The sequence below is a fragment of the Chamaea fasciata genome, unplaced genomic scaffold (assembly GCF_029207755.1).
Source record: "Chamaea fasciata isolate MVZ Bird 193981 ecotype frontalis unplaced genomic scaffold, bChaFas1.0.hap1 SCAF_9, whole genome shotgun sequence".
Lineage (NCBI taxonomy): Eukaryota > Metazoa > Chordata > Aves > Passeriformes > Sylviidae > Chamaea > Chamaea fasciata.
The window spans coordinates 4,441,620-4,469,174 of NW_027094094.1; the positions used below are offsets into that span (position 1 = coordinate 4,441,620).

The 27,555-nt window shown below is 41.6% G+C and overlaps 2 protein-coding genes across 6 annotated transcripts in view; both read right to left on the reverse strand.

The window, feature by feature from the left end:
• Positions 1–397: 397 nt before the first annotated feature.
• Positions 398–4,669, reverse strand: LOC136293796 (ly6/PLAUR domain-containing protein 3-like). Its single transcript, XM_066190813.1, has 3 exons — positions 4,105–4,669; positions 3,154–3,270; positions 398–2,601 (listed from the first exon to the last, which is right to left on the reverse strand). Exons 1-3 carry the CDS (start codon positions 4,157–4,159, stop codon positions 2,396–2,398), a joined length of 378 nt encoding a protein of 125 aa, XP_066046910.1. The 5' UTR covers positions 4,160–4,669; the 3' UTR covers positions 398–2,395.
• A 93-nt stretch (positions 4,670–4,762) lies between these two features.
• Positions 4,763–27,555, reverse strand: part of TACC2 (transforming acidic coiled-coil containing protein 2) — a 119,565-nt gene continuing 96,772 nt past the window's right edge. For 3 of the 5 annotated variants that reach the window (XM_066190787.1, XM_066190786.1, XM_066190785.1), the window contains 12 exons: positions 26,474–26,535; positions 25,541–25,656; positions 24,605–24,776; positions 24,342–24,482; positions 23,358–23,438; positions 17,373–17,516; positions 16,905–16,981; positions 12,722–12,765; positions 7,265–7,425; positions 6,821–6,927; positions 6,112–6,232; positions 4,763–5,331 (listed from right to left, as the gene is read on the reverse strand). In XM_066190787.1, the coding sequence (XP_066046884.1) occupies positions 5,266–5,331; positions 6,112–6,232; positions 6,821–6,927; positions 7,265–7,425; positions 12,722–12,765; positions 16,905–16,981; positions 17,373–17,516; positions 23,358–23,438; positions 24,342–24,482; positions 24,605–24,776; positions 25,541–25,656; positions 26,474–26,535 (1,292 nt within the window). In that variant the 3' untranslated portion in view covers positions 4,763–5,265. The remainder of the gene's footprint in view (positions 5,332–6,111; positions 6,233–6,820; positions 6,928–7,264; positions 7,426–12,721; positions 12,766–16,904; positions 16,982–17,372; positions 17,517–23,357; positions 23,439–24,341; positions 24,483–24,604; positions 24,777–25,540; positions 25,657–26,473; positions 26,536–27,555) is intronic. The other 2 variants (XM_066190788.1, XM_066190790.1) reach the window with 2 other exon arrangements.

Genomic DNA, 27,555 nt, shown 5'->3' on the forward strand with positions numbered 1-27,555 from the left:
AGCTGGGAGGCAGGATGGGATGGAGGAGGTGGGAGCCGCCTGAAGATCCCAGTCCTGGCTGCCGTCAGGAACGACAGATGGTGTTTGTCAAGAGGATAGAGATTTACCTTCTTATTTTACCAAGGAAATATAGCAGCAAGAACACTACCAACATCCACTATTTTATCCAACAGATTTAAGAAATATATCCCACATTAAAAAAAAAAACAAAAAAACAAACAAAACAAAACCAAACCAATAAAAACCCAACAAAGCCCAACAGGATTCCTGCAGGAAAACAAGAGCGCCAGATGCAGCTGGAAATCCCAATTAAAAGAAGCAGTTGTGTTTACCAAGAGACAATGTCAGCCATTGCATGTAATTTATTTTCTCATTAAGGAAATGCACTGAGCATATACAGAGATTACATTCAATACAGATTTATCATTACAGAACCGTACGAAGATAAAGATATAATCAATACCTGCTTGCTGTAGCAGAAGAGATTGAAGGAACTGCTTCAAGCTGAGAATGAAATGAAAAATACTTACACCAATTTAGGTGATTTTTATACAGATGAGATGCTGGAGTCCAAATTAACATTCTCAGCCAAGATCTGCTGCATTGTTGCAATCTTTATATTCAACAGCTTTATCAGACTGGTGCCTAGAGACTAAAAATAGACCGAACTGCCTCGTCTGAGCCCACCTGAAGAAAACCCCAGGAGAACCCAGCCAGTCTGAAGCCACAATCTACATGAGATGATGGAAGGACCCACACTGGGAAAAGAGCACAGTAAAACAAGGAGACAGCTCGGCCCCTGTGACAGGCAACAACTACAAGGCAGGCAAAGGGCTACACTCAATGGGGAGGGTTCACTGACTGACCTTGAAGCAGCTCCCTAGAGTTTGCAACCTTAATGAAATTTTGGTCATTGTGAAGAATTCTACGACACGCTGCCTGGAACTGATTTTTCAAAGAATTATACTGAAAAAAAGTCACAACACAAAGCTAGGGGGAAAACTACTTTGCCACGTATTTTGTGAGTTCCATAAACTTGATGACTTAACCTTTTTCCTACCAGGCAACTAAAACTAGAACTGGAAAGGGAAGTAGACCTAGTAAAACTAGAACTGGAAAGACCACCTCTACTTCAGTTACCTGCTGGACTTAAAGCCAATCCTGTGCATGTTGCATGCCAACGGTTGGACCAGATCATCACAACTGGACATTAAAATCTACAAATATCACTCATCTGCTTGTCTGGTGCTCTGAGTTTTGGATCAAAGGAGGTAGTGATGCACAATGCCATCTACTATGTGACCCCTTCTGGATCATTTACTTGGTAAAATTGCCATGAATGGGTTTATTAAAAGTACTGATTTAGTCCCTGACGCCTCTCAAGATCTCCAAGTAATTTCATTTACTTTGCAAAATGAAAAGGGTGCATAAACCACCTCAACTCAATCACATCACTGAAGGAGGAGACATATATAGATATATACACTCAGCCTCAAAGATTGCAGTTTAGGACAGTAGAGAATGATCTAGATAAGTAAAACTTCAGGAATTATAAACTCAAGTTTTAATTTGCCTACAAGACAGGGATTAATCACTTGTTTTCAAAACCAGCAGGGGAGATGAACTGAGCCAATCTTTGGATGGAGTACCAGTTCAAGAACAACTTCCAAACTCTTCTTTTTTCTTCTTCTTCTGATACTGTGGTAAGATTCTCAAAGGATTAGAAAAGAGAAGACTGGAAGGTGTTTTTTTCCAAGGAAATACATAAATACAAAAGCATAGAACCATTGAATGGGTTGGAAGGGACCTTAAAGATCATCCAGTTATAGCTCCCCTGCCAGGAACATATCATATACAATACAACAGACCTCCATGCATTATCCTCTTAATGACCTTCTCTTACCAGTTTGTATTAACGCTAAATCATCTGCATTTCAGGTTTCCTGGCTTTGTCCAGTACGCCAAAGCTCACGGAAAGGTTAACTTGCTTGCCAGAATTTTCAGTCACTTTATGCTTGAAAATTTTAGCTTGCTTTTGAATGTCTGCCAACAGTAAACATCATTTGGCAGACATTTGCCCTTTGCCTTAGTACCAGGCTACCTTCAGCAAAGATTTCTCCTTATCTAAATTGCAGGAAAATGTTACATATTCACACAATCAACCCCTCAGGATAAACAGCAGGGCAGCCGTTTCTTACACAGAGATCAAGACCTATTTAGCAGATGAAACAAATTTTTATCTAAACATCTGTCAGGTCTTCCTACATCTTTTTTGCCTAGTGAGATATATGGTACACAGAGCATGAATAGGAAATATTATCATCCCTTGCTAAGGCGGCTGAGTTGTTGCTTCAGGATACTCATTTTTTTTTTTTTTTCTCTTTTTTTTCCCCCCTCATGTCAGCTTCAACAAGGGGTGGCAGAGCAGTGTGAAGATGAGGAGGGAGAAGTAGCTGCTGGAGCTGGTGACCCTGGGAGCCAGGCTCTTGGCGTTGCAGTTGTTGGAGTAGCAGCAGTGCACGCTCACCCCGGGCGCCCTCGCTCCGTCCCTCCTGGCCCGCTCACAGAAGGACCTGAACGAGCAGGACTTCATGATGCCACCTGGAACAGAGCCACAGTGAGCCCAGAGGGGCTGCAAACAGCCACCTGCCCCCACCTGCACCCCCTCAGCACCAGCCTGACCACCCAGCACTGAGCAACAACCTCGGGTTTGGCTGCTCCTCACAGATAAATGAATACGACCACAGCTGCACACCAGCAAGCTCCCACTTAAATAACTCAAATTTATCTCAGAGGCAACTGGTGCAGCTTAAATGTCTTGGGATGTGCCCAAGTGCAGGGGCTCATTAGCTTCTTTCCCATCCTGATTTCCAGCTAAGTCACTTAAGTAAAAAGCAGGCAATACTTAAAATGCTTCATTCCACCTTTCACACAGAGTGGGTGCAGCTCATCGCGGCACACCGACAAACCGTTCCCAGCAGGATTTTGTGTCAACAAAACTAGGATCGAGATTTATTAATGGGGTTTATTGTGAGAGGAGACACTTACTTTTGGTTTTCTCCTTAGCTTACTACGCACTCTTCTCTTTCCAACACTGATTATTTATTTCTTTTCTGGCAAATGCAACAAGTCTGACACATCTGTGACACTTACTTGCTTGTCCTCTAATGACTGCACATGCATCTGCATGGCCTGGACACTGCTGACTTCCTTGTCTGTTGCAGTCATCATCACTAGAACCTACACAGGTGTAACACTGCAGTGCTTCACCTGGGTGAAGGGAGAAGAGACCACTTAAGAGTTTGCAAGAAGTATTTAAAAATATCAGTATCAATAGTTTGGTTTTGAGCACACATAAAAAAAATTGCAAGGTAGTTTCGGAAAATCTAAAGGGTCTGCAAATCTTATCAATGTTTCTTTTTTAGAAATGGTTCAGATACTGATCATTAAATAATAGTAAAAAAAACCCCCCAACAAATAATAAAAAATAATCAACAGATTATTTAGTTGTTATAATCTGCACTTAAAATAATACAAGAAACATCTGATGTTCTGTAACTGCAACCCTATCTTCTTGTAACATTTTCAGAGCAGAACCCACAAGTTGTTTTTCCCCCCCTCCATCATGATCTTTGGTCCACAGTACCATGAAAAAACACATTATATACACATAAAATCTTACAATGATCCAATTTTCCTTTTCTCCTAAAGTATCAATTCAGCTGGAAAGCAGAACAGTGTTATCTTGAGTTTTGCTCTTGTTTAAACATTACAACCAGACCTCAATGCTCTCTCTTTTCCTTGCCTCCAACTACATGGTATTTTCAAAGGCAAACATGAAAGGTATTTAAAATACCACACTTGAAGCTTGCAGAGCAGAAATCCCACCCTTGCTATCAGTGGGGACATCTGAACCTGCTGGCACACATATCGATCTCTGCAGAGGTGCAGTTCTGTGCTGCCAACCACACATCACACATACAAAATGAGACTCGAAACCAACCCAGCCCAGGAGAGGAGCCCAAACAGCAAAGAGGCTCAGCCACGGCTGAGGCAGGAAATGCAAATGAAGCACAAAAGGAAAGGAAAAAGAAGTAGACTTACTTTTGAGGACAAAAAGGGAGCTGACAAGAACCAGGCTGAAGACCGTCCACATCATGGAGATGCAAGAGATGCACCATTAGCCAAAGAAAGCAGTTTGTTTGCTATTAGAGCCTTAATGCTTCTCCTACATCCCTAATCCTGTGCAGAGGATAACTTACAGGATAAAGAGGTGTTCGAGAGTGCTACTTATCGAGCTTATTCTGGCTGCACCTCTGATCACACCAACCTCATCTCCACCAGCCCTGCAGGCAAATTCTTCCAGGAGGAGCAGGAAATGTATTCACCTTTCAGTGCCAGACATGCTTAAAAACCATCCTGTCACCACATGCCACAGCCTCCGACTCCTCCAACAGCCTCATTACATTTGCCCATGGGATTTGCTGGATCAGGGTCAGAGCATTAAATATTTTGGAGGATTAAGCCTATGCTTGAGACTTGAGTGGTCCAAATCCAACAGACATATATATATATATATATATATTTAGAGAGACAGTAAGATATAGACCTAGATATGTGCACATAAGCAGCAGACTCTTGTGACCCACAAAGTGTTCCAAGCAGCGACCCATGAAGTGCTTTCTGTGGAAGAATTAATTCCCAAGAGCATCTGGTGCTGAAATAAGCAAGTGAAGGACACAAAACAGAGCCATACTTATCATCAACTTTCAACGAAAAAATTTATTTACAATAGAGAATTTCATTTGTGACATGCATTTTCCTTTTTTTTTCTTTTTTTTTTTTTTAAATTTTATTTTACAAATCAGCGAATGCAGATAAAGTTTACATTCCTTAAGGCAAGAGTCCCCATGCAAGTAATACATGTTCATATTAAATCCAAAAGACATCCAACATGGGAACTCATGTACAAAGGGAAGGCTAGGATCAGCAATTTGTAATTTCTTAGAGAACTTGACAATCTCCCTGATACAGGAACTTTGAGATCAACTTGCTATGAATTATACTATGAAAATGCAAACAATAGCAAGAAATTCTGATAGTCATCTTAGTACTGCATACAATTAAATCAACTTTATTTAGAAAGAAAATACAGTAGTGCATACGAAAAAGTGAAAATATAACCTGTCCACATAAATGCATGGACATCAGTGTGCCAATGGTCATATTGCACTCAATATTGAAGTCCAGAAATTTGGTTAAAAGTTAGCTTTTCCCCATTTTGGCAATCAGTTCGTCACAAATCTTTGTTAATTCTTCTATCTCTTTATTCTGGAAAATAAAATATGAAGTATTATGAAAAGGATTGCTGCATTAAGATGAGGGTTTTTTTAAAATTTTAGTATTATCTAACTAGTGGGAGAGGTGTTTGAAAATTAACTTTTCTCCAATGCTGGGAACAGGAGATGTATGCACATAGATACATGTGCAGATATAGTACAACTAAGTGTTCGCATTCATAGTACAGCTACATGAATTCAAACAAATGCTTCCTTTGTTCCAAATACAGCTCCTCCAGTTCTAATAAATCAAATTTAGCACCAAAGCAGACAGCTTCACAGCAGTCATTCCCAGCACACCACAATAATACATAGTGAAATTTTGTTTCTAGGCTGCGCTTTCCTATTTTTTTTCATGATTTTCACCCTGCCTTGCAGAGCTGCAAGCAAGGACGAGCTGTTCTATGCCAAAGCAAGCTCCTTTGGCTGAGCTAGAGAACACAGAGATATAAATAGGCATTTCCTACAGACACTTTGGAATTAGCATTGGAATTACAGCTAGTACTAAAAAGGGAAACAGAACCTGAGATAAAACTACAGCAAAGTCTGAAACCTGAAGCAAACCAAGGCCTGGGCTGCAGAGGCGCACCCCGAGCTCCGGCCAAGGCTGAGCCAGCCCCAAACACTTGGGCTCAAATCAAACCTGGCTCCAGCTGGTGCACATGGGGGTTTTGCCTTCAATTTGGGGAGTGCTGCTATCCCCAGGGCCAGGGAGCTGCAGGACAATCCTCAGGCAGAGCTTGGATCTGGGAAGGGAAGACTCCTGATTTACCTTTTGTTCCAGTGTTCTCTCCAAGGCATCCACTTTGAGCTGCTCCTTCCGAAGGCTGGCCTGGTACGCTGCCTGCTCCTGCTGGGCCTTGCCTCTCACTTGTGCAATTTCAGCATTGGCTCTGCAAAAAACACAGGGCTACTGTCTCTGTTGCACCCTTCATGCTTCTCTGAGGTATCTCTGCTGGGGTCACAAATACGACCCAGGCAGAACTGTTTTATGGCAGTTTCCAAACCTGATCTCCAGTTCAGGGGACTGTACTGTGAGTTCTGAACTCGATTCCTAGAAATGTTTAATTGGTCATTATGTGGAAATCTAGAAAAAGAAACTGGGTAATGGCTTCTTTCTTGATCCTCCCATAAAAATACATTAAACAAAGACAGTAGCTAAATACAGAAGTTTAAGGTGTTCTTTATGGTCAGGAGCTAGAAGAAATTTCTGCACACCGTCTATCACAGAGCAGCCTGTGCTTTCCATATTGCAGGATCAGTCTGGGAGGTGAGATCCAGCCACAGGAACCCTTCCTGCAGCATGAACTCCTGAACCAATGTGCACGTGCACCAGCCCTGGAAGTGTCCAAGGCCAGGTGGACAGGGCTTGGGGCAACTTGGCACAGTGGAAGGTGTCCCTGCCCATGGCAGGGGGTGGAACAAGATGGTTTAAAATCCCTTCCAACCCAAACCACTCTGTGAAGCCATGACTCAATTACCTGTCCAGTTTTTCCTCAGCGTGAATTTTGAGTGCCTGATACCTCTGCTCTTCCTTCTTTACTCGTGACAAATATTCCTGCGCGCATTTCTTCAACACTTCTTCGTTCTTAAAAGAGAAGATGACATCAAATTTAATCCAAGAGCTTCAAATGCAGGACAGGCACCTGTTTGTGGGAGTCACCCAGCTGTCTAAAGGGTTGCAGTCCAACACTGACACCCCCACAGAGGCCACCTGAAGGAGAATATTACACAATGCAAAGAGCTTTACATTTTTGCATTTGATAGCTGGCTGCAATCCTTCACCTGAGGATTATGCTCTGTCATGCAGGACATCAGAATTAGCTGGAAACACAAGTCCTGCCTTCTGTTCAGCAGCACAGCACGTTCTGGGACACATAACCTTCTCAGCTCTGCTCTTTAAAGGAGATGTTAACGTGACTCACCTTCCGAAATCCCTCCAGGACCTCTTTCATCTTCTCGTATCTCCTGAAAAGATCCGCCAGGGATTTCTCCACTGAGTTCAGATCGGCCAGAGCTTGCTCCTTCTCCACTATGAGCTGCTGAACAGTGTGGTGGGAGACAGATTTCTCTCTCTGTTCATCCTCTGAAAGAAGAGAGGGGTAGGGAAAAAAGAGGTTTTCAGAAGGGTAACAGGAGTAAGTCCAGTGATTTCACTATCATCAACAGTTTCTACTGTACTCTGCCCTACTTTCATATTAGCAAGTTTACAGGATCCAGAAAAGTCGGATTTATATAAAGACACAAGCCTGTTTTGGCAAACAGTGGCTAAATACAGTGATACTTAAATATTTTGATGTTGGGGGAAAATGTGAATGTATCTCCGTACTGATGATTTCTTCACTCTGAACTCGGCTGTTCCCATGAAAAGGGAGGTGTTGGATTTCCCGTTTGCCTGAAGATGCACTAGCTGAAGGAAAGGACATTTATGCACATTCCTAGCACAGACCACAAATTATTTGCCATTGCTGATAAATGCCTGTTATCTCCTGGCATCTTCTAATCCTGCACAAACAAGGCACTTCATTCAGTGGAATTCAACTCCAATTCTTCCCTTGGAAAAGCAGTGTTTTACCAGCTCTCAGCATTACTGGAGCAAGTGGCAGAAAGGAAATCTAACAGCAGACAGACTTCCTAATTGTAAAAAAAGCTGCAAAAAACATCTGCCAAGCTCCTCCTGTGTATAGTTAAATTTGAGCCAGGGACGGTGGGAAGAATGTAACAGGAATACAAATCCATATGGAGGAGAAATTTTCAAGGGAATTGACCTCATAGTAAGTTGGAATATCCACACAACACTGGAAGAAAAGGTCTGGCATTGTCTTTTAAAACGTTGCATTGTTTCCTTCACATCCTAAACAATGGTTCTCGTGTCCATGTTTTAAGGGCTACTTTGAATGATACTGAAAGGAAAACCCACCCACAAGACACAGCAGTTTTATATCACCCTTTTCCTTGGTTTATGACAGAAACTAAGATAAGGTAAAAAGCTCTCCTGTGGAAAAAGCATGGGGCAGTTCACAATGTCCAACTTTTCATTCAGGACTTTATATTTGGAAATATAAAGAACTAAACAAGTTTGGGTTTTTTACTTGAATAGAGGATTTCATCTGAATTATTTATAGTGCTGGTCAGCTCCAAAATGCCAAAGCTGATCCTGTCAATTCCCAAACTGAGATTAATCTCTTTCTTTTGCATATTCCATCCAAAAAATACACATTTTTGCTGGCCTGACCAAGGCCATGCTGTGCAACAGCTCCTGGGCTCCTCTGCTCAACCCTGACAGCACCTGCCTGGGGCAGAGCCTGAACTCAACTTATTTTGCTCTGTGTGATACAGAAGATCAAAAGAACCAGAGAAGTTCTTGGGACCTGCTTGTAACACCTTTATTTTACTGGTGAACAAACACCTTTGACATGGCAGAGAAGCCCAGAGTCCTGTAATACAACATCACCTGGATATATTGAACACTTTATTAAAAATAAACATGCTTTTCTATTTTGCTTTCTTAGAGACACCCTGTATTTCCTCTGCACTGTCAAAACTAATGTGTTCTCAAAACAAAAAACCATTTGTTGTCTTTTGTTTATTTTTCTAAACCTCAGAGGCTGTCTCCCTGTGTTCCAGCACTAGATTTGTTTACTCATGCTGGAGATTACACCCTGCCTAGATAATCCCAAACCCCTTCCTGGCAGGATCCTGATCTCTGGCAACACTTCTGTCACTGCAGCTTCAGGTAGGGCAAGAGATCCCTTTACATGATCATCCAAAATACTTTCATGGATTTAATGTCACATCCCTACTTTTTGTGAGACTGTTGTCTGAGGTACTTTAGCAACCTCCTTATTTGTTTCCAGGGTGATCAAGAAGTTAATAATTCATGTCACACCCCCTCAAAACTACTGAGCTCCTCCTCTTCCTCCCAGCACATTGTGGGCCGTCCTCTCTCCTCAGATAGATCCGCTCCTCCAACACTCAATCCCCAGTGCCATTTAAACTCACTCATGGGAAACTGGGGCAAATGCTACAGAACCACAGAATGGGTTGGGTTGGATTGTACCTTAAAGCTCATTTAGTTCCACCACCTTGCCATGGGCAGGGACACCTCCCACCAGACCAGGTTGCTCCAAGGTCTGTCCAAGTGATGTTCCCCAACCAAAGTGGTTAAATACAACAAAATCTAGACCCTTGGCTGGAGGGGAACTAGAGTTTTATGTGATATTTCCATAAAATCATAGAATGGTTTGGGTTGGAAGGGGCCTTCTATTTTCTAAGACTATGATTTAGTTCCAATAAAATGTGCTGGTAACAGTCTGCCAGTCAGATCTTAGATAAGCGATTACATGTCTTTAATTCTAATTATGCTTACGAGGTTATGTGATCAAAATATTTGAGTTAAACGACTTCCACGTCTGCAACACACCCTGTCCAGGGCTCACCAACAATAACAGCAGTATGCTCAGGACTAACACTATCCAAATTGACAGAATCAGAGCAGCACCACGGCAGATCCGCTTTCAGGCTCAGCTCACTACTACTCACATGACTTAATGGGAATGCAGCAAACAGAGAACAAAAGCAAAAGAAACTAAAGATGCAAAATGCTGGTGTGAAAGTTGGTGAAAAGCTTTACTTACCAGGCTTGCCTGTTTTGTTTTTGCAAGCAAATAGCAAGAAGCAACGAAAACGGAAGCAAAATAGAAAAATCGGGAATTGTTAGGAAAGCAGCAAATAAGTAATGCAACAACCTGTAATGCACAAAGCATAACATCTGTTTGTTCTTCACAAGGAGAATTTCATCATGTATTCAAATGTAAAGTAGAAGGATACATTTCCAACAGGAAAAAAAACCCCCAAAACAAACCAACATCAGAAATCTGTCAGTGGAAAGGAATTGGGGTGGGGATTTTGGCTGTCACCCAGGTGTGTTGGGTTGGGAACACTGGGGTCACCCAGGCTCTGCTCCGTGGCTGTCACAGCAAACACGGGCAGCAAGCACAAAGCAGTAGCACAGCCTGGAAAGCCTGGTCTTTCCTCTCCCCCACTCCTCAGTGTAAACCAAAATGTGTTAGGGGTTGAGGCAAGTGTAAGAAAAAAAAAAGGAAAAAAAGGATAAAGCACCAGTAAAAAATATACCAAGTGACACCAAACAGATCTCCACACTGACAGCTTGCAAGCTCTGGCTGCACAGTGTGCCATGAAGTCATCACAGCAGCTAAGTTGGGTAATTTTTGGTTCCATATATGTATGACAGCAAATACTAAACCTTCCACAGCCCTTGGAACCAAAAGCAATCACTGTTTGCAATGCACATTGTTCAGTGCCTTGAGAAGCAAACACAGGCAGTCATATACTGTTAATATGGGATATTTTCAGTATTCATTATGCAAACACCAGCCTACAAAAAGCTCAGCAGGACCTATCAACCTCACTGAATATTCATCAAAGGGACTGGTGAAATTGTTTTATGTGGAGTGCCCTTCTAACAGGGCTGTACAAACAGTTCAGAAGGGTTAAATGATAAACAGAAACAGCACAGGCATTTCTTTTGTTAAGATGCATATTCTGCTTTAGCACTGAGGCATTACTGGGATAACAGGTCACTGAAGTACATGCAAATAACAAACACACATTTTCCTCCACATGTGGCATTCGGATGAACAAATTCCTTTATCAGAAGGGACAGCAATTTACAAGTAATGGCATGACAAAGTGGGACAATTAGATCAAAAATTTACATTAAATGCAGGGAGAAGCCTCACATTTAACGTATTACCATGCTGCATGATTTGCATACTGCGCTAATTAACACAGAAAGGATGTTTTCTGTGTTGCTGTTGTTGGTTCAGTTCCTTTGCTAACGGACAGCAAAATAAATTACTTATAGCCATAGCCCTTAAAAACTCACCACAGAGCATCTGAAAGGCTCTGATAGTCTGAATCTGAAGTTTAAAGGCCTATTTATTCATAGTCAATGGCTCAATACTTATTGAACCATCATTTCTTTACAACAAGAGGAAGTGGCAATGGAGAAATGTGTACACCAAGATTGTGCCTCTGCCTCAGGATCCCTATTCTGTATCTTACTGTTGCACTGGAGTCTCAAAATTCGATTTTTTTTTTTTCAAATCTCAAAACCAGAATTTGAATTTATCTGTTGTTAACTGTATGCACACCTTGGGGAAAAAAAGGACAAGTCCTCTGTGTGTCCGTAGCACTGGCCAGGTTCAGGGTGGAAGCCACACCACGATATGTTTACTGTAAACTTAAATGAAATAAGTTCTTTGCATACTCTGGTCACTCCTACTTGAACACCTGCATGATGACAGTGACAGACACCATGTCAGAAGGCAGCACATTGGCTCAGCTGTACTTACAAAAGGCAGTGGAGGCATAACACCAGAGAAAATGAAGCCTGGCATATTATTAGTGTTTATTATTCATTATTATAACGATTTCATTGATTACTTTATTTATTATAGCTGTCATTCTCATAAAATTTATTTGTAGGTCCATTTAACCCTTCTCTTGAAAGGAGGCTGGGATGTTTCCCAAGAAATCCAGGAGGACAGCAAAAGCACCAGACGCCGGTGCTCTTCTGAGCAACTTTGGCCTTGGCGATCTCAAAATTCCACTCAGCCATTTGCCTTTCTGGGAAACAGCTGGAGCTGGAGCTGAAGCAGCACAAGCCACTGGTGCTTTCTACAGCCAGACTAAAAAAAAGAGCTTTAGAAATCTTACAGGAGGCATTAAAATCACATCCCAGGGGTCAGACCTCCTGCACTGAGGAACCACATGAGCCCCGCAACCTTTGGGCTTGAAGTGCTACTGAGCGCGGAGTTTTGTTATCTGCGGGACATGCTCTTAGCAAAGGTGGTTTTTAATTACTGAAAGGCAAAACTTGTCATAATTGAGACTTAAAAGGAGACCCCTGTGTCAGTAAGTAACTGGGGGGGTGGACTGGGCACTGGTAACCTCCCAGCTGGGATTGGAGTTAATCTGGGGTTTGGTCTGATCGATGCACTTAGCGCAGATAATCCCTGTTGTTGTGAAGAGCTAAGTTTGGTATCTGCCCTTAAACAGCTGTGAGCTGATGCCTAAGGGGTTTTTAGGTCACTGAAAGTCTCTCCTGGAGAAACCCATGAATTTGAACCTGTTTCCACTGGGCCAGTTTGCTCTGCTGCACAAGGGAAAGCCCTGAGCTTTCTGTGTTACCTGAACTGCCCGAGGGCTGCTGGCTGTGAAACGAGGCCCTGACTTTTCCTTTTCTGGTGTCCTCAGATGCATTCACAATTCCCTGCAGCATCAGCAGATGCAGCCAGCATCAAAATGAAGCCCTCAGACTTCAACCAGGGAGCATGTTTCACAGTAGGAACACCTACCTATCATCTGAGCAATCGTCTTCTCATATTCCGAAACTATTTTTCTGTAAGAGGGGAGAAAAAGAAAAAGAAAAACTTTTGGCAAACAACATCATTGCTCATGCTTACTTAGCAAATCACACTATCAGAAACTGAACCGTGGTGTTTTAAGAGATACAGAAGCCCATCACACTTTTTTATGTTCTTTATTGCCCAAATAACAAATAAAACTGACAATTTTAACACTGCACCTGATTTTTAACTCTCCTCAATCAACAAAGTGAGAGGAGGAAGAAGAGATTGCTTTCAAACAGATTCTGGTTTTTGAAACATCATCCCTCATGATTATAAACAGAATCATATTGGTCTAACTCAAGAATTAGGAAGAGCCTGATCTTCCCATTACTTTCTCCCCTCTTCTCCAAATTTGTGTTGGTTTATTTTTAATATAAACTTTAAGTAAGCTTAGAGTTGGTAGCAAGTAAACCTAACAGGAGTAGTGCTGGCTATCATCCAAAATGTATCTCATCTTCTAAATGAATCTTCTCGTGATTAAATGATTCACTACCACTTAAAAGAACAAGATCAAAATGTTCAACCATGTAGCACAAAATCCATCATGTTCCATTTCCCAAATCTCTTTTTGAAGCAGAGGTGGCAAAATGCTACTTTTAAGACTGTTTTATTTCATATACTCACGGTAGGCTTTGAATTTCCTTCTTGAAAAGAGGTTAGCCAAAATAAGCAGATTAAATGTGATTTAGAAAGATGATCCATCCCTTCCCAGAGCCAAATAAAGCTAATGAAAAGACTAGCTTGATCTGTGCTTTGATTCATGAGCCACTCAGGACCGTCTACAAAAAACAAAATTACCCCACACTTCATCTCAAGTGCATATTCAAAACAGCTCACTGGAGTTGGAATACACCTCTTTTGAAACTCGCTTTCACTTGCTCCATTTTTAGAACTCTGCTGCAGAAGTTGCAGAAATGATGAGGGAAAATCCTGAGAGAAAAGTCAGTAAGGAAAGGAGAAACTTGCAGAGCTCCCAAAAAATTACTACACTAATTCCAGAACTGCCTCAAATCTGAATCATTTCAATCTCAGAACCCTGAGAAGACCACCTGACCCTGAGGTGAGCAGCATCTCCCCTGCCCTGGTGCTGCAGAGCACTCAGAGAGAGCAGAGGCTCTACCCCCAAAGCACTGGGGTTTTTCCTTTCAACCATAAACGACACTTTGGAGAGCAAAGATAACAGCAAGGATTTGGCCCTAAAAGGAAGGGTTTGCTTTCATGTCCAAAGCAGATTACCTCAAAAGCCTGCTGAAAGCAATGAGGATGTTAAAGCTTTGTCATATCCTTGTGACACAAGGCACCTTTAGGAAGTTTTATCATCCAAGAAAAGGAAGCCAAGGACTCAGGGTACTCGGGGTAAGGAACACAACATTACAACACTGCAGCACTTCCCAGAGGAGAATTTGCTCCAGATTCATGTCAAAGGCCTCTTTCAGTCAAGCAGCCCAAATAATGGTCATTACAGCCGGGGAACCAAAGGATGCTGCCACATCATTCCTCTTTGGGAGGGCACATCTTAACCCCAGGCTGACACATTAATAGGCTTAAATGTTGATATTTGAGACACTCAGTCTATTCACTAACTGCACATTTGTAAGGCATAAAAACACCAGAATCCAGGGCTACAAAGGGTCTCAGAGGTCATCCACTTGACTACCCTTACAGAGTCATAATCCATCAGGCCTCCAAATAACCATAATTAAATATTTCTTGCCTGCCTCTGGTTAGACTCTTGGATTCTGGTACAGCACACTGTGGTTGAGCTCCTCCATAGCTACTGCATTATTAAAGCTTCTCATTTTGGCTTCTGTTCTCTGGAGTGGAATTTCCTCCAACTGATCTTTTCCTGGAAATTTAGATGAATTCAGGATATTCCAGCTACAGTATGCAGGACATGGGTACAGGAGCATTGCTTCTCCTCCTCTGGGAAGTGATGCTTCTGTGCTTGCAACTCTAAAAAGTCCCTTCACTCCCTGCTTATCATTATGTCATATCTCTGCTGCATCTCTAATTTACCACACATGGACTGCTTGAATGTTTAAACTTCCAAGAGAAATCTTCCTTTGTGCACATATGTGTATTTATCATTTTGTGACAACATTAGCCAGATCTCTTCCTCCCATCCACGCGTTCCAGGCATGTGCCTGTGGGAAATCTGGCTTGGATATTGTGGTTTGGTTTTTTTTTTGTTTTTTTCAAATCAGACTTCATGGAGGGTGGAGACACACACAAGCAAATGACTGTGTGGAGGATGAAAGTGCAGATCTAAAATGTGCCAGCTGCTCTGTGTCACCCCTGGCTCTCCTTCCATGAAGAAAAAGGCTGGCAGTGCCTGCTGGCAGCCAGCAGACACGTGCACCCCGAAACAGGACAGACCAAGCAGCACACTTGAGTGTGAGCTGCACACTGAGGCATTCCTTACAATCCCTCATTTTGTTCCCTCCTTGTTTTGCTCCCTGGGTTTGACTGCTTGCAGCCACTCCGTTCTGTTTCTCCTCATTAAGCATCTCAGGGCTATGCCAGGGCTTTGTTCCCCCATCCCAACAGAGCACAAGGGAGGTGAGAGAACTCAGCTGGGCACTGGGAGGTGGCAAAAAAGAAATAAAGAGGCTGCCCTTGCCTTTTGCAGATGCTTTTCTTAAGATGCTTTGGCTCAGAGCCCTGTGCTGCCGCTATTCCAATCTGCCATGTGCAATTCCTGGCATCCATGCAAGCGTTTGTGGAGCTCTGCACTGCAGTTCCCTTCTACTCTCCCGCCCTAAGCAGAGTTTTCCTGGATATAAGCAACTGTTTATGTAGGTCATCAATAGATACAGAGTTTAGCTTTAAATCACTGAAACTCTTAAATTTTGGGAAGAAGGTGGTGCTAGAACAGAAAGGATTTAAAAGAAAATTCAGTCTCAGAAGTGATTGTATAAATTATTATTTAAAGGAGGGATGCTAAAATAATCTGACAGTTTCCTTTTATTTATGAGTTAAGAGGGGGGGACCATTGTTCCCTCATTTTTAAAGGTAGAATATAGTACGCTTTAAAGACTCCATGAAGCATTTTATACATTCTCATTTGCAATTGATGGCTTTCTCAGATTCAGATCAATGAGCAGGCCAAGCTCATTGCTTTGTCCTTCTTATGGTCCTATTAACTGAAGAAAAAAAAAAAAAAAAAAAAGCAAAGCTGAACCTTTCAACTGACTGAATGAGAGGCATCAGTGCCTCTTTGAGCAGCACTGCTCACATCATCCACTACAGGGATCTACAGGGATTTTGTTGTCATCCTTGCAAGTGGTAGGACCTGGGCTGGAAAGGAAGGTCAAAGTATGTTCCAGTATATAGATATTTAACATAATAGAGGCAGGCTGGCATAGAAATAGAACAGATACAACCAGAACAAACTGAAAAGCTCGGGGTCCTTCTGCCAGCTCTCAAAGGGAACAAGAGAGCAAAAGCCAAGAGAACTATTGCTTAACTAAAATCAACCTTAGTGTGAGCAGTAATTAAAAAAATCATCTTAGTTCAAAGAAAAAAGTGTAGAATCTCCTTAAAAGCCAACATTCATAGTCCAGAATGGTTTCTTTACAAGAAATGCTTTTCTACTGGCACTGGTTTGATTTCTACTGTTGAACAACAATTTACAGCGATGTCCTGGAGGCAGCCTGTACTACTCATAACTATCTGCAAACCTGCACATTCTTCCCTACATTCTTTCCTTTTCCCAAGCAACACTACTATGGAGAGTGAATTTAACACTGGCATGTGCACCCCCCTGCCAACTCTGCAGGCAACTCATCCAGCCTGCAACAGGCATCTCACTCTGCAATCCCAGTGAGAGTTCACACAAACCACAGGAGATCCTTCCCTGACATTAACCTGGAGAAAAACCTCCCTTACCTCAGTATTCTGAGGGCGCGAATGAAATCAGCAACAAAGAAGTTTTCAGTGATTACCCTGAACAGTGGTGCCCACCATACAGAGAAAAGACAAAGTATCAGTTCAGGATCAATGCCAAGCCTGAAGTTGAAAATAATGAAGCAAATTCAGCTAAGCAAAACAACTCTGTGAGCATGGTGCTCTGTACTACCTACAGGCTGAGATGAGGCTCTCTGACAGAGTGGTCAAGTTAACAGCTCACCTCATTTCCATCACTTCCCTTCTGCTTTCTTCGTATTTCTCTTTCCACTCAGATACTTCCCTTTCCTTGGCCACAATCTGAAACAGAAAACAAAGGGAAAAAACCCCACTGGATTATACTCATATTCTCATTGCTATTGCTAACCATGCTACTATGATACATAGCTTTGTAAAATACATAATTTTATTCCTATTTCAAGCAGCTTACCATTTTCATATAATTATATAGCAATGTCAAGATGCACAGTGTATACCTGAGGTTTAAAAACAAAGATTTATAAATCGTATCTGCTTTTCACAAATGTAAAACAAGTAAAACTCGCAGTGTAGCACCTTTTGCTTTAGCGTGGCTGAGGATGGTTCCAAGAACAGAACAAGCCATCACAACACAAAGCATTTGGGAGAGAACAGGTAAGAAGGGAACAACAAAGGGCAGGTTTTTCCTTTCCCAAGTTGTGGAAAGAGTTACCTCTGCTCTGGCGAGGCGCAGTGCAGAGTCCAAGTCCTGCTGGGGGTAGAGCAGAGCCGTGGTGCTTTCCGCGTCCGAGGCGCCGATGCGGGAGTACAGCGCGCTTTTGGAGATGGAAACATCTGCTGGGATAGCAGGTTCTCTCTGTGTGTTTGTTTTTTTAAATACAAAGAAACGAACCATTAAGTAAGTGTTTAGCTCAGGGGTTTTCTGGGTGTGGTGCTAGGACTAGAGTTCTGTGCACCTCTGAATTACAACAGTGGTAACACTGACAAGGAGCTCTGAATTCAGCAATCATAAAATATACATTTAAAATCCGTAAGAAGCATCAGGAGATTCATATTACCTATATGGAGAGAAAATAAAGACAGCACTTTGCCATCAATATTTTAAGGTCTTATCTTAGAAAAGGTACTGCTTTTAACCACAACATCCACGAGAAATGCACATCAGCAGAAGGAATCCAATTTGAAGGCAGAAAGCTCGGTAAGGGGAATTCTGCTTCCATAAAAATAAATCAAGAAACCAGAAGCAAGAGGACAGCTCACTTTCTTAAGCCTGGCCTGTCAATACATGGTGTCCGTCATAAAGAATACCAAATAAAAAGTGCGAATATGCAGGTGACACTGCTGCCCCACTGGTGTCCAGCATGCGATTAGTCAGTTAAATGAGGCTTTTTTTGCAGCTGTCAATTTTGCTCATGTCAGCAGCCCAGATTAAACAGGGGAGAGCAGCATGTGAAATGAGGAGAGCAAAGAACAGGAACATGATGCTGAGATGCAGGAGATGTCTCACAAACAACTCTCGATGCAAACAACCCAAACTACAGCAGATTAAAACTGAGGAGATTATGAAGGACAGTTCATAGAACCCAGAATGGTTTGGGTTGGAACAGACCTTAAACCCCATCCAGTGCCACCCCTGCCATGGGCAGAGACACCTCCCACTATCCCAGGCTGCTCCAAGCCCTGTCCAGCCTGGTCTCGGACATTTCCAGGGATTCAGGGGCAGCCACAGCTTCTCTGGGCACCCGCAAGTCCCCACCACAAGGGCTGGACCACGAGTGGGGATGAAAGTCAGGGTGATCAACTCCTTTCTCCATCCACTGATGGAAATGGATATTCACACCCTGTTTTCCTGGTGTAGCATTTCCTTGCTGCTGAAAAGGGGATGATGTATTTTTCCAGTTTACTTGTTAACTTTGTGTATAAAGCAATGTATTCTGTTCCTTCAAGTTCACTAATGCTGTACCTAAGTCTTTAGGCTTTATCTGCAATAATTAAGAGTAGCAGTCAAGAGTATTTCAATTATTTTTTTACATAAAAAGAGAAAATAATTATTTTATTGTAAAAGAGGGTGGGTTTGTTTTACTTGTTTTGTTTGTATCTTTTTAAAAGTAAATAGCAGAGTCACACTCTAGTGACTGACGCACAGGAATGTGAAAGGGAGTAGATAATGTCTGGATCAAAGTTCAGTCCTCATTAATTTCAACATCACATATTCTTGTCTCAACACTGGTAAAGGGAATTTTGCTAGATGCTATTCCACAACACATTCGCTTCCTCACAGTTCTTCTCACGCTGCCCAGGATCACAGAAAGCATCCAAACCCACTGCTAATGTTGTTGTAATCCCTTGTGAGTTCTCGTATCACACCTGACTGAAGAAGCTGTAGTAAAAATTGTACACAATGCACAGTGGACCAGATGTTCTGGGTATCACATCTGTACAGAACATGAAGAAACACTAACAGCATTAAAAGACTAGGCAAGAAAATTTAATTAGAGCAAGAATAACCTAAACAGAACTTACAGAACACCTCACTGCATCTTCATTTACAGGAGACTCTCACTAATTTGCTTGGTACTTTTTGTTTTTAAACCTGGGAGTCAACTGACTCTTATTTCTAGGATTTATGGAGCAGGCTATCCCTTCTCTGGTTTTGCTACCTTTAACATGAACAAAATAATGATCGATTCCAGCAGAATTAGGAGGTGCAAACTCAGACTCGGTGGATTTTCCTACCAGAAGAAAAAGCATTCCAAGATCTGTCAAAACAGCATAGCCTGTGCTCTTAAAAGTACCTCCCAATGTACAATTACATAGGAAAAAAATACACCTGGGATACAAGCTCAGACACCTCTGTAAATCCAAAAATACAAAAACAAGAGAAGTACTTTAGTCTCTCCTTAATCCCAAGGCAGGAATAACTGAGAGAGAAAAAAGAGCCATTAGATCATCAAAGCTGTCCTCCAAAGAAAGGCCACCCCTCACATTGATCTGTTGAACTGCATCTGTCACATTTCAAAAGCCTCCTGCAGCTTAATTTGCTGGATCACATAAAGAGATTGCTCGAAAATATTCATTGTGCCAAGAAGAAACACAAACTTTTTTCAAGCTCATATAAAAACATGTCAAAGTAACTGCTGGGAGGATGACAATTTTAAAGAAGAAGAAATTTAAAGCATTTAAAATGTACTTACAGGTATTTTTACATAGTGCACAACAGCTCATTAATAAGTTATGCTTTCTCTAGCTCTCTTTGCTTTTGAGTAAATTGTACAAAATAACAGCAATAATGACATGCAGAACAGCTTAGAATTTCTGAAAATTAGCATTAAAAACTCCTGGAATTTAACCACAGAGCAGAAAGGTTTGAGGTAGTGGTCCAACCAGTGTTGCCCTAACTCTGGAAACACCCTGCACAAGTCACAGCTGGGCTCTCTGGTAGGAGTCATCAGTAAAAGTCATCATGGTTTTACTTCAAAAGCCAATTTTACACAGTTCCTAACTGATGCATAACTCAGTAACTGTTATTTGCTGCCTGCAAAATATTCCTACTCCGAGAAAATAACAGCACCTGACCAACAGGATGATGGTATTACCCAAAATAACCCAATAATAATGCTTTAACACCTAATTGCTGAGAAGGTAAGCAGTTAATTGGGGTAATAATCAGCGAGGGGATTTGTAAGTCACTAAACCTTGCACAGGAAGATTAGAGTCTTCAGGGGAATTACTACAAAATGTAGGTCACTGCAATCTTAGTGTAAATATTTGAGAGCTCAACACGCTTCTTTTCCCAGCACCTTTCACAGAAACCAGATATCTGACCAGAAGGGAAACAAATGCACATCTATTAACCAGCTGCAGTTATCTCACTTCCAGGAGGTCAGAGAGGAAGAAAACAGAGAAATGGAACGAAAATGAAAAATAATTTTTATCACAGCAGTTAGAGGAATGTGTGTTTAGCCCTGCTGAAAATGAGGCTGCCCTTTCCAAGCCCTTGAAATGCTGTCTGGGTGTGCATGGAATGATGGACTCTTAATTGATCTGTGAGCAGACAGGTCAGTGCAGGCAATATGAGACGTACTTGCGCTTGCAAATACATGGAAAGGCAAGGGAAACCCAAGCAGAGGTTTTCTGCCTGTAAGTTTCGCTAAAATAAGTGGCATTGCTGTTTGAAAGAAATATTCCTCCTTCACTACCATGGGAGGCCCACAAAGCTGTAATGCACTAATCCCATTTTTGCCCACGCCTTTCCTTTCAGTTTCTATTTTCCTTGGATCTCAGCACCCTACTCTCCATCACCTCAGCATCCACAGGGTGCTGGACACAAACCCTAGTCAAGCTGCACCTACTAAAAAATTACCTCACTACATCCAAACAGAGACTGTTCAACAGAAAAGCTTTAATTCACCTCAACACTGAAGACAGAAATACCTGGCAATGTAAAGGTAGGTGACTGGTCCTGCTGTTGTTTACGTCTGTGACAAGAAATTTGGGAGTGGCCAAAGAACTCCCCTCTGCCTGAGAACAACAAACTGCACATCCTTATTCTCACTCCTAGTGCTAGCACAAAATATTTAATTATATATAATTTAATCTTTATTTTAGGCGACCTAATTTGTCATAACAAGTGCTTCTGTCTTTATTTATCATCCTGTTCTTGTTACCCATCCAGTCATCGCTTAGCAAATGTTAAATGTAATTATACAGCATTCAGAAAAGAATGGAGGCCAGCCATCCAGAAGGGAATTCTGCCAGGAGCATCCAAATTTAAGTCACTGCAGTCATCTGCTGGTTTCTGTTCTACTTAATCCAGGCCATCAGTCCCTGTAGGTCACAAGGGGTGTCACCATAGGCTAATTTAACACCAGCAACCTCCCACTGAAATAGCAAAGCTATGCAAGGACAAAAGTCCTTCCCAGCCTAACATGACACCCATGGTATTGGTCTACAACCACTGCTGTGCCTGGACTGTGCCTGGGCTTGGTCATCATCAATAACTGCAGCCAATTCTCTGTCAGAGAGGGGAGTTTTGCCTGTTTTTTTCTCCTCACCTCTGCTTATCATTTTGTTATCTTTGTTAGACAGATTAATGATATTTTCTAAAAAGTCACATGAAACCCATTCCCCATTTTTAAGTTCTAAGGAGTTCAAAACATGTTCCAACAAAACAAGGTGCTCTGATGATGCTGAACAGCATCTTTAAAATGTAACCCCACATTCTATAAAATTTCTGTAGCTCAGAACCTCCCCTGGGTAACTCACAAGTATTCAAAAATACACAAATGCATTCACTTCAGTCTAGAACAGCAAAATTTGTTGAGTTTCTGAACAGCTGGTTGGTTACAAAAATGCAGATTTTAAGCAGAAGTTTTCTGTATAACCCATCTATGAAATATTATGTTTCATCTCAGGTTGTTTCCTGATGCTGGAGGGTCTGAATCCTGCATGTTCCAGCAAAGCATTGGGAGAACAAGGAATTTGAGAGAGGTAGAGAGGATCCAGAGAAGCTCCCACCTCATTCTCTTCCAACACTTGACACTCAGAGCAAGGGGACACAGCCACACATAGGAAAATTATTTTTATTTTTCCTCCTTTGTTCTTTATGTTCCTCATTAGAGGTTTCAGCTTGGTTAATCCTTCTAATGAAGACAACTGCATGTTGCTCTTAATTAAATAGAAGACTGTAACCACATACTCTAAAATACTCTTAAAACTGTGAGGAATGCGTTTACCTTAGTAAATGTGTGTGCACAACAGAAACAAGCTGGCTTGTGGGCTATTTAAGGTATGTGAAATAAATCAAATATGATCACTCTTTTTTCAGAGGTGCACAGCTAACCCTAAAAAAACCCTTTACTTTTATGAAGTAGCTACTTAATAACGGATCTTCAAAGCACCAAGAAATTCTACCCTGTAACCACCACAAATGCTGTTGTGATGCATTGAACTCCAGAGGATTTAGGATTGGGCAAAAGACTCTCCTCATTTGGAATGAAATGTCTCTCTGCAGCAGGACACTGTCATCCCCCCTCAGCATCCCATTCAGCTGATACCCTCTCCCAAGAAAGCCACTAACATTTATGGAATGACTTTTTTGGCTTTCCAAACACAGTGAGTTCCACGTGTATCCCTACAGCAGCGCAAAGCATCACTCTGAGGCACAACTAGCCAGCACGGCCTGGAAGTAAGCATGAAAAAGACAAGATTTAGATCTTTATGAATAAAGACACATTGTGTTGTGAGGCCTTTTTTCCTTGGGAGCTCTGTAACCCTTCCAACCCTGCTGCAGTCCCTTTCCTCAGATGCCTGAGGGCAAGGTCGACTGAATTCCTCACTTCCGAACACAGAGGGTCAAAGGTGTCTGACTTCAAGCTGAAAACACCAGCAGAAGACAAAATATCCTTATGGCCAAAGCTAGGCCTGGTATTCTTCACCATCAAGTATTTTAGGACAAACCTCGCTTCAGAGAAACGACACATGGGAACCGCAGAAAAATCCATCTCCTGCGGAACGAACGCTGCTGCTGCTTCTCGCCTGTTGTTAATTGGGGTGTGAGTGGGGTGACAGCATTTTCCTGTGTCAGCTCTGCTGCCAGCATGCTGCTGGTGTCCCCCCAGGGAGCCCCAGCACACACAGCACTCGGCTCCCCAGGCTGTGCACACTCACACACACGGGGCAGGCACAAAGCAGGTACCTTGGAGCGCAAAGAGGAGAGGGCAATCTGCCTGGCTAACTTCAGCGCTTCTATCCTCATGGCTGCAAACTCTAGCTCCTCCTGTCAAAGGGTTGGGTGGAGGGGGGGTCCCCCACAGGGAAAAAAATGCAGTAAGAACACGGTAAAAATGTTTGACGTACTCAAAAAATGGGTTGTTAAATTTTAATGTGTAATTTGGATAATTCCTGGGTGACAAACACCCCGAATTCCTCTCATGGTGAGGATAGTGATACCAAACTCCAGGGTTTGGTTAGTTTTGAGGTAGCTGTACAGACAACTAATTTTTATTAGGTGGTCACTATGAACAATATTTTATGTAAAAGAAATGTTTTCTGAAGCTAAAGCTGTTTTATCACAGACTCCTCTCCATTCATTTCCATTTTATGTGAATTTATGCCATGTACTGGTCGCAGTTCAACCTCCGCTGTTTTAAAATTTCACTGTAAATATTCCAGAAAATACGTCCTGATATACAGAACTGCTCTGCAGATCCGTTTGCTTTTCCTAGAAGAAACTATGCCAAATTCTGCATTAGAGAAATTACTAGAAAAACAAAGTCTGATATTCTTTCCAGCAGAATTAGGTCCTGAATCTCAAAAAATGAATCTATACACACAGACTTACTAAGGCCAGGTGTCAAGATAACTCTCCACACATCAAGTCCTGTGTTCAAGCTTAAAAAAAAATTGCTTTGAAAAGACTTCTGGAAAATACATACATTAGAGGTATAGGATAGGTGTTCATGAAATGTAGCTTATGTATTATATGAATTATGTGAGTGAAATGAAAATATCTTTGTTCCTCAAGTCTTTGATAGGGAGGAGTTACTTTGGAAAGAATTAAATAATTATTTTAATTCTTTTCCACATCCCCTCCAAGCCTCCCTCCGCCCCTTTCAAATGAGGCAAAGCCTGTGTACGGACAAACAGAAAGAAAAGTGACATTTACATTTCTGCTACAAACCTGAAGTTTCTGAGCAAAAACTGGGGGGTTCTTTTCTGCTAGGTCAGGATCTAGATATTCAGGCTGATCACATATTGAGGCTTTCTTAGATATCCTATTGAGAAGAGCATCAGCAGAGACAAAGGAGTCTTCAGGAGATGTCTGAAGGGTAAAGAGGAGGCTGAATAAGCAACAGAGATTTTGCCCAAGTTGTTGGGACCAAAAGCAAAACGCAGAATTTCTGGACAAAAATGATTCCCAAACTCTTATCATAGAGGACTTACGATTTCAATGGCCTCTGGAGTTGTTCCCAGAGTCATGGGCTCCAGGTCTTTCTGCTTGCCCTTGTCTGGGGACTGTAAATGTGCCTCTTGGCTGGCAGCCAGGACTCGGGAAGCTGGGTGTGGTATTTTCATGCCAGAGGGCTGCTGGGCTTCAGGGTCTTCAAAACTTGACCTAGAAAAAGATTGTGTACATGTCTTCAGGGTGGAGCACAAGGCCTTCACAGTTCTGCTTCTGGTAACAGCTGAGCAGGTCTTCTTCATCACTTTTATGTGTATGTGCATATATAAAATACATTTATACACATTGTTTCAACTCAATTTTACACCACTGTATCTCCTAACACTTTGCAATATCCTTTCAAAACAATGCACTGGAGACATCAAAAAAACCCAGTTCCATCAGAAATGTCACATTTCTTCAGTATTTCTCGCTTGCCTTTTATCGCTTTCTCATTGTGACCTCCCTCTCTCCCAAAACACAACTTTTACTAACAAGAACAGATGTCCTTGACAAGCAAAATTATTGGAAGTAAACACAACTCCCACATCCTGGTCTTATGAACAAGAGCCCTTGTTCAGAATATGTATCCAGGAAAAGCCAAGTGAAAAACTGCAATTAACAGATTTCTAGATTAATGTGAAAATTACCTCAGTATCTGAAGAAAAACCTTTAAGTAGGAGGCCACTGTCCAGCAAAACAGTTGTCACTGTGACTTTTTAGTTAGAATGTGAAGGAGAAATACATGTCCTTATTCCATCATTAAACTTGTGTATCTTTGCCCTCTGTTCTCCATCATATGTGTACACAGATGGGAATCTATTTTTAAACAAATAACTTGGCAGCACAGAGGCAGAGGGAGGAAGAAGCGCCTGTGTACGTGCTCTGAGGGTAACCCACTCCCCTGACACCCTCCTGCACTGCTCACAGTGACCTACCCTGAGCAGGGAGTTGTGGAGTCAGACAATCTGATGGGAGGTGATTTCACTGGGCTCTCCTGCTGTGCATCAAACATTAGGTACAAGGACTGCTTCTTCGGGGTGCTATCATCCTGCTGGCCACAGGGAAAGAGAAACTCATTAGGCAATTCAACCATTCTCCATTAAAGCTAATTCAGGTCACTGAAGCCTTTAGTGAGCAAATGAGTTGACAGAAAACGAATAATACAGGGTTGTAATGCTGATACTGAGATGGGCCCTTCCAGGAAGAAACCATTAAAGAACAACCCCCTAAACAATTCACTCTTTGTAGTGGCTCTTCTTCTCCCAGTTTGGGGTTAATCAGATTTCTGGTTCTGTCAAGAAGGAGGCATCCCTTGGCTGAGGGTGTTACTAAAATATCTATTGAATATTCTCATTGGTTTAAGCAACACATGACTGATTTTCCTAACACCCCCAGTGGATAACCTCCCACTGGATCCAGTCAAGCTATCAAATCCATGGTTAAAAAGAAGGTGAAACAAGTGATAATGTATAATGCTGCATTCCAGACTTCATACTAATTTTGTTTCTCTCCTGATTCCCTCCAGCTTCTCCCAAGTTTTACTCCCAGTTTCTTGAACAGTTCAGCAGTTGGTGTAGAGAGCTCTGCAGTCTGCACTGCTGGAAATACTGATTGGCTTTGAATCTCCAGAAAGAACTACTATGATGCTAGCTTAGAAATTAAATCATAAAATGGAAAAAGCTTTACAGAACACAGGACAACAAAGCACAGGCAATTTACCCCAGTTATGCCAATTTCAAGGAACTGGATTTGCAAATCCACTGCAGGCACATTATAATTAATTTAAAGGGTGGTGAAGCTGAGGGCATTATCAGATAGTATATTATGACAAGGAATGCAAATGAATGGAAAGAGAGGTGAGAACTTACAGGCACAGAGGAACCTATTTTCTCCATATATTCTATTTCGTATGAGTTGCCATATTCCAATTCTGCAACAGAAACAAAATAAAAAAGGTGTTAATACATGCCATGACATGATTATTTTCAGAAGTAAATGAGAGCTCTTCTCATTGACAAGGGCCACTCCCTCTCTGCTCAACACTTTCCAATGACACTAAAAATAGAAAATACAGGGAGAAAGTAAAAGGTGCATTAATATTCACTCATTTTCAACAATGAACCTGACACATTTCAGGCAAATCAGCTTGCCAGAAAAAAATTCAGCTTTTTAATTTGCCCCAGGGATCAGAATATTAAAAAAGTTTCAGAGCAATTTCAGAGCTATCCCTCAACTTCCTCCATCATATTATCACAGAAAACACTTTTTTTTCAATAAATGCCAATGCTGATGACAATTCCTTTAAAAAAAATATTTTAACAGCTGTTGAGACAAATTAATTTATATTTTTTCATGTTTATCACATTCTTAATTTGGAACAACTACTGTGCTATCACTGAAGAAAAAGACACCTAAAATACCTGGATGTTCATGAATCAGGGTGAGACACCAGCCCAGCTTACTGGGCTGTTCTCACATTTTGTTTTCGAAGGAAGAGTCTAAGGCAGGCAGATTTACAAAGAACTCTAAGTCTAAAATTTAACAAAAATGCAAATCTTTACTGCTTCGCTGCTTCTAGTCTCCCAGCTACACTGGAGGGAAAAAGCAGCATTTCTTCCCACTCCTGGTCACCCAGTGGCTGATACAGAAGCAGAGATCTAACACAGGGAAAGAGATCATACCTTCCTGCACTCAAATAAAAGCAAACTACATACAATTACAACTTAATTTAACAATTAAAAGCATAATTAATTTGTCCAAATGCTGCACTTTGTTCTGTTTCCATGACTTAATTCAATAAACCATTTGCATAATTTGATTTCCACTATAAATAAATCCTAAGGAAATGCACACTAGCATTTGCATTACGATAAAATCATGTGCTAAAATCCTTCTAGATTTGGGCAGCATTTGAAAAGTAGGGCTTGCATTAGGAAGATGATAACCACCA

Bases quoted from the DNA above. Each gene is read 5' to 3' on its own strand.
- LOC136293796 (XM_066190813.1), bottom strand. From the start codon at position 4,159: ATGATGTGGACGGTCTTCAGCCTGGTTCTTGTCAGCTCCCTTTTTGTC. The intron at 3,271-4,104 runs GTAAGTCTACTT...CCCTTCACCCAG, and splicing joins CTCCCTTTTTGTCCTCAAAA to GTGAAGCACTGCAGTGTTAC. The intron at 2,602-3,153 runs GTAAGTGTCACA...GCTCTGTTCCAG, and splicing joins AGTCATTAGAGGACAAGCAA to GTGGCATCATGAAGTCCTGC.